This window comes from Saprolegnia diclina (assembly GCF_000281045.1).
Source record: "Saprolegnia diclina VS20 unplaced genomic scaffold supercont1.49, whole genome shotgun sequence".
NCBI lineage: Eukaryota > Oomycota > Saprolegniomycetes > Saprolegniales > Saprolegniaceae > Saprolegnia > Saprolegnia diclina.
In genome coordinates, this window is record NW_008246116.1 from 1 (window position 1) to 6,958 (window position 6,958).

General features: G+C 50.9%; 1 protein-coding gene across 1 annotated transcript; it reads left to right on the plus strand.

Annotated features, from left to right (window-relative positions):
* SDRG_12344 (hypothetical protein) lies at positions 1 to 1,100 on the plus strand. The gene has a single exon (XM_008618415.1). It carries the CDS (start codon positions 20 to 22, stop codon positions 1,034 to 1,036), a length of 1,017 nt encoding a protein of 338 aa, XP_008616637.1. The 5' UTR covers positions 1 to 19; the 3' UTR covers positions 1,037 to 1,100.
* The last annotated feature ends 5,858 nt before the right edge of the window (positions 1,101 to 6,958 follow it).

A 6,958-nucleotide genomic window follows, 5' to 3' on the forward strand; every position in this document is an offset into this window, starting at 1 on the left:
CACGATTGCAACAAACTTTATGCAGGCGCTGGACGTCCGCAAAGGGTTCGCCAAGTACGGCGCTGACGTCTTCTTTGACGACAAGTGCAAGGTCACCAAAATCGTGCGCGGGAGCATCACGTACCGACCGGACGACGCAGAGTGGGAGTATGTGAAGATGTGCTTCCGCGGCAGTCTCCAGACCAAGGTCACGGCCATCGACCACTTGCTGCTCGTACACTCGACGATCGCAAACCACGTAACTGTCGTCCACCGGGAGCAGTTGCCGCCAACACACCCGCTCCGACGTCTTCTAAAGCCGTTCACATTCCGGTCGGCGGCCATCAACTATGGCGCTGGGCGAGCACTCTTCTGGCCCCAAGGCATGCTTCAGCGTGCAATTGCGCTTACCACCAGAGGCATGAAGCAAACATGGGACATCGGGCTCGGTAGCTTTGCGTACGAGCCGTTTCCCGCGATGGTGGCACGCCAGCAAATTGACACGATGACGCTGCCGCTGCACGAAGACGGTATCGACTACTGGTACATTGTTTCTCGGTTCGTTTCGAGCTACCTCGCCCTCTACTACTCGGCAGATGTCGAGGTGACTTCGGACGCCTCGGTGGTTGCCTTTTGGACGGTGCTGGACGCGGCGTTGCCGTTCGCGTTGCCGGCGCTCTCGCTCACCAGCTTGCATGAGTTTGTGACGTACTTCATCTTCATGGTCTCGTCCATGCACAACCACGTTGGCGCCATCGCCGAGTACGTTTCGGATCCGGCGTTTTGCCCGGCAGCGTGGGTCGAAGGCGAGCTTGCAGGCCGCCCTGGAACGTCTGTTCGACTAGCGCTTATCATGATCATCACCGGGTTTGACCAGCCGCAGATCACCGAAGACTTTTCTCACGTGATGCTGGACGACGCTGCCATGAACGTCGCGCGGGCGTTCACGGCTGATGTCAAGGCGCAGATTCCCGTCGTCAACCAGCGAAATGCCACCCGAGTCCAGCCATTCCAGTCGTTCAACCCCAGCACGATGGAGATGGCTGTCGGCATCTAGAGTTTACAAGTAAATCATAATCTGGCCGTAAATCATTATCTGTACTACTAAGTGAAAAGATCTGTGTGCATCATCGAAGGCACCTAACCGGACTGCGTGGAAGCCAACTCGGCCGCTGACCAGCAAAGACGAGCACAGAAAGAACGCGCACATAGTGCGCGACGGAGAGGCGTTTCTGAACCCCACGACCGCAGCGAGTCTGTTTGGCATGTTTGTTGTAGCCTATGCACGTGTGTGAGGCCAATGACCCTACGACGACTCTTTTAGCGAAAGCGAGTTCGTAAATGGTAAGGTGGTAGACATATAGTCTTGAAGCCGTAGTGCACATGACTCTCCGACGTCTCTCTCGTCGAGATCGGCGTCGTAAACAATGTTTTTGGTGAACTTATGGCCGTCGACATTGGATTTCGAGTTGAGTACTAAGATCCGGATGTTGGCACGTGCCTGCACAACTTGGGTTGTGGTGTTGATACGTCGAGATGGGAAAGCTTTAGGTCACGCAGAGCGCACCGAGGCCTTGAAGCTACAATTAGCCCCATTGTAACTCGTAGCACGCGTGACATCGCAACATGAAACTGTCCGTATGCGATACCTGGTTCCGAACTCCAACGCGAGGGACTGTCTGACCTTAGGACTTGTCAAGTAATAGTCCTGGCAAATGCGAGACAAAGAAGGAACTGTAGACGCTTGAGCTCCAACGACAGCGTGTTGTGTGGACCTTCGTGATAAGCGTGATGCGAGGTAGAAGATGACCTCGCCTCGCCAGCTTGTGCATGGGTCAGTATTGTAGCCTCCATGCATCTATCTCGTAAAGCCATGATCCAAGTTCCATAGCGTAAGCAGCATCTTTTAGAGTTGAGAACCCCAACGGAAAGTCGATTGCTGCTTCTTCTTGCAGGAGGTCTGCGTCGTCGTTTGGTGTTCCTTATGACACAATGTCTCGTGCCGGAGCTCCTTCAATCACCACCTCGCCTGCAGGCTGCATGACAACTGAGAGTTAAGTATTTACGTTGTTGATGGCGTAGATCTGAGCACAACGTCGGGATTGGGTATCGTTAGTCGATTCAAGCGGCCAAAGTAGTGGTACAAATCTCCATCGATGGCAGAAACCCTGTGTCCAGTGCTGGGGACAGTTTCCGGCCGAGTGAAACTCAAATACTGCATTGCATTGTACCGACGCAAGTTGTCGACAATGCTCTCGATGCGCAGTGACGCCGCGTATCGGACGAAGCAGTTGACACCATTGACGCCCCAGAGAGGCATCTTAACAGAAGCCACAAGAGCAGCATGCGAGGCCAAGTTTTTGCTTGTAGGTGGTAGTGTTTATGATAGACACAATGGCATCGTTGTTGTGGCAAAGCGTTTGATTTTTGTAGCTGGCAGGAGATTCACACGCGTGTTCGACGCCGATCCCAATATAGCTGCAGCAAGGTTAGCGGAGCTTGCACACCTCGGACGGCATAAGGCGTGCTGCGGAAAACTCGCACACATACGACAGCAGCTTGTGCTTGCGGAGAATGCGCTTAAGTGGTTCGTGTATCGTGCGGCGTGCGCTCAAGGCCTTGCGGCTACACTGTCTAATTCGCCCAAGTGATCATCGCCAATAAGGACTTCGGCAGCATACGGTATCTGCCCCGGCATCTTGGGCTCCAGGCACATCATCATCTCCTGCGACCTCTCGGGAACATTTACACTTAACGTTTCTCTTATCCTGACAAAGCTGAGTGATATATACTTTATAGCGTAACAATTCGCAACCAATCAGAATTTAACACTCCCACCCAGCACCGAAAGCGATGTTCTACTGGATACCCTTCTGGGCCTCGTCACTGCCAACTCGGAACAACGCGCTGTTTTTGACACCGTATGCCACGAGCTCAATTTGCCTGCCCCCTTGCCATCGTAGACGTCACATGTTTTGTGTGGCGGAGGTGTTCCGAAAACGTTTTGTGTCGAGACTTCTGCTTGCATGGTGTCGGTCCAACGAACGTGTCTCGATTGCTGTTGCATCCACCACAAGTCTTGCAGCGCCAATATTCAACGGCTGTATTACCGCCCACCTGCGGTTCAAGATTTCTGTAGCCGTCAACGACAACACTATTCTCATTGTGAAGAAGTAAAGTCATCTTGCTGCTCTATTTCGCGCGGCCGATTTTTTCGTCTGGGACGATGCTCGATGATCCACAGCAGAACTTTTGACACCGTCGATCGCATGCTGCAAGACATTTGCTCCCAACTGAAGCGAGGCTGCGCATGTAGTGCACACGTTGGTGGTGTGCGCGCGGGACATGCCGGAGTTTAATGCTTGCGCTTATTGAGGTATTTCAACAATGGTGTCGGTGGATCCTCTCCAGACGTTTGAACAGATATCACTGTGATGGGGCGAGATCCGGTAGCCGTTACGAATGTTGACGCTTGATTGACAAAATCCGTACAATATCGAGTATTCGTCATTGTGATTGGTCAAGAGAAGCTAAAGATTGGGTGTGAGTGTTCTAGCGATGTTGCTTAAGTATATACTTCGTGGACAATAAAAGCGTGTTTGTGCATTATAGATTCTTCATGGAATCACCAGTCTTCATTTCTGTCAACATATACAAGGAAACGCTGTTAACATTGTACAAGCGAACCTCAAAGTATCCCTCAAGAAGATCAAATATGATCGAGAAATATTGTTGGATTCTTCTCTCGTCAACACTGCGACTACACAGCCATTCTTTCAGCGTATATGAGTTGGTGCATGATATGGTATATATATTAATGATGACGTAGTGCTTATTGCTTTGTGGTTTGTCTCTTCGAGAACCTCGCCCTTAACGATGTTTTGGGTGGACGTATGAGCGCTAACCATGAGTCGCGTTTCATTGCATAAGTCTCTTCTTTGGCACAGGTTGCGCAAGAGCATGACAGTGGTGTTAATCTTGAGCTCATGACGGTGCGGTGGGAAGCCGGCGATGTTAATGGAGTTGTGAGACTCAACTGGAAGTTGATAGCAGCCTCTCTTTGCAGAGGATTCGGCGTTGTTTTTCTGTGTAGCTACTTGCAACTCGATGGCCTATGCCGGAGCTCCTTCAAACTTGATGCCTTCTGTTGATCGAGGCGCACGGTGTTCAACCGTAACAGCCGGCACTTCGTCTTCTAAATCTTTGACGCTTTCTGCCGACGTGTTGTCACGCTGGTGTTATTTCTCAGCTACTAGCACTTGCGCCAGTACCATAGCCTAGACTAAAGTGACGACATCATTTGCGCCAAAATCGCTCGTCGCGAAAGGAAAGATGGCATCACATTAATAGGTGAGAAGTCAGGATAGACAAACTGAACCAAGTTTGTAAGCACGTGCGTACTGTCACTGTCAAATAAACAAGTCGTCGGGTAGGCAGATATATTCTTCACCGAGGCCCCCGCGTCCATCGTCGTCGCTGCTTTATGGCCTGTTGCCGACGTAACGTAGCATGAAAGCCAACGGCGCATCGTTGCCAAGAACGCATGTTCGTAAAGAGATGGTAAGTAGTAATGTCTCCCCATGCATCGCCCTGCCATAAGCACGCATCCATTAATTTCTGACGCGACGCACGTGGAATGATAGGCAAATATTATTAAATGCCACCTGAGAAGAAATATGGTCTTGTCGCCAAAAAGAAGAAAAAGTTGGACGATTTGAAGCAAATGTCTTGCAGCATGCGATCGAAGGTGTCACAAGTTCTGCTGTGGATCATCGAGCATCGTCCCAGACGAAAAAATCGGCCGCGCGAAATAGAGCAGCAAGATGACTTTACTTCTTCACAATGAGAATAGTGTTGTCGTTGACGGCTACAGAAATCTTGAACCGCAGGTGGGCGGTAATACAGCCGTTGAATATTGGCGCTGCAAGACTTGTGGTGGATGCAACAGCAATCGAGACACGTTCGTTGGACCGACACCATGCAAGCAGAAGTCTCGACACAAAACGTTTTCGGAACACCTCCGCCACACAAAACATGTGACGTCTACGATGGCAAGGGGGCAGGCAAATTGAGCTCGTGGCATACGGTGTCAAAAACAGCGCGTTGTTCCGAGTTGGCAGTGACGAGGCCCAGAAGGGTATCCAGTAGAACATCGCTTTCGGTGCTGGGTGGGAGTGTTAAATTCTGATTGGTTGCGAATTGTTACGCTATAAAGTATATATCACTCAGCTTTGTCAGGATAAGAGAAACGTTAAGTGTAAATGTTCCCGAGAGGTCGCAGGAGATGATGATGTGCCTGGAGCCCAAGATGCCGGGGCAGATACCGTATGCTGCCGAAGTCCTTATTGGCGATGATCACTTGGGCGAATTAGACAGTGTAGCCGCAAGGCCTTGAGCGCACGCCGCACGATACACGAACCACTTAAGCGCATTCTCCGCAAGCACAAGCTGCTGTCGTATGTGTGCGAGTTTTCCGCAGCACGCCTTATGCCGTCCGAGGTGTGCAAGCTCCGCTAACCTTGCTGCAGCTATATTGGGATCGGCGTCGAACACGCGTGTGAATCTCCTGCCAGCTACAAAAATCAAACGCTTTGCCACAACAACGATGCCATTGTGTCTATCATAAACACTACCACCTACAAGCAAAAACTTGGCCTCGCATGCTGCTCTTGTGGCTTCTGTTAAGATGCCTCTCTGGGGCGTCAATGGTGTCAACTGCTTCGTCCGATACGCGGCGTCACTGCGCATCGAGAGCATTGTCGACAACTTGCGTCGGTACAATGCAATGCAGTATTTGAGTTTCACTCGGCCGGAAACTGTCCCCAGCACTGGACACAGGGTTTCTGCCATCGATGGAGATTTGTACCACTACTTTGGCCGCTTGAATCGACTAACGATACCCAATCCCGACGTTGTGCTCAGATCTACGCCATCAACAACGTAAATACTTAACTCTCAGTTGTCATGCAGCCTGCAGGCGAGGTGGTGATTGAAGGAGCTCCGGCACGAGACATTGTGTCATAAGGAACACCAAACGACGACGCAGACCTCCTGCAAGAAGAAGCAGCAATCGACTTTCCGTTGGGGTTCTCAACTCTAAAAGATGCTGCTTACGCTATGGAACTTGGATCATGGCTTTACGAGATAGATGCATGGAGGCTACAATACTGACCCATGCACAAGCTGGCGAGGCGAGGTCATCTTCTACCTCGCATCACGCTTATCACGAAGGTCCACACAACACGCTGTCGTTGGAGCTCAAGCGTCTACAGTTCCTTCTTTGTCTCGCATTTGCCAGGACTATTACTTGACAAGTCCTAAGGTCAGACAGTCCCTCGCGTTGGAGTTCGGAACCAGGTATCGCATACGGACAGTTTCATGTTGCGATGTCACGCGTGCTACGAGTTACAATGGGGCTAATTGTAGCTTCAAGGCCTCGGTGCGCTCTGCGTGACCTAAAGCTTCCCCATCTCGACGTATCAACACCACAACCCAAGTTGTGCAGGCACGTGCCAACATCCGGATCTTAGTACTCAACTCGAAATCCAATGTCGACGGCCATAAGTTCACCAAAAACATTGTTTACGACGCCGATCTCGACGAGAGAGACGTCGGAGAGTCATGTGCACTACGGCTTCAAGACTATATGTCTACCACCTTACCATTTACGAACTCGCTTTCGCTAAAAGAGTCGTCGTAGGGTCATTGGCCTCACACACGTGCATAGGCTACAACAAACATGCCAAACAGACTCGCTGCGGTCGTGGGGTTCAGAAACGCCTCTCCGTCGCGCACTATGTGCGCGTTCTTTCTGTGCTCGTCTTTGCTGGTCAGCGGCCGAGTTGGCTTCCACGCAGTCCGGTTAGGTGCCTTCGATGATGCACACAGATCTTTTCACTTAGTAGTACAGATAATGATTTACGGCCAGATTATGATTTACTTGTAAACTCTAGATGCCGACAGCCATCTCCATCGTGCT

Coding starts and splice junctions, on each gene's coding strand:
- SDRG_12344 (XM_008618415.1), top strand. CDS start 20: ATGCAGGCGCTGGACGTCCGCAAAGGGTTCGCCAAGTACGGCGCTGAC.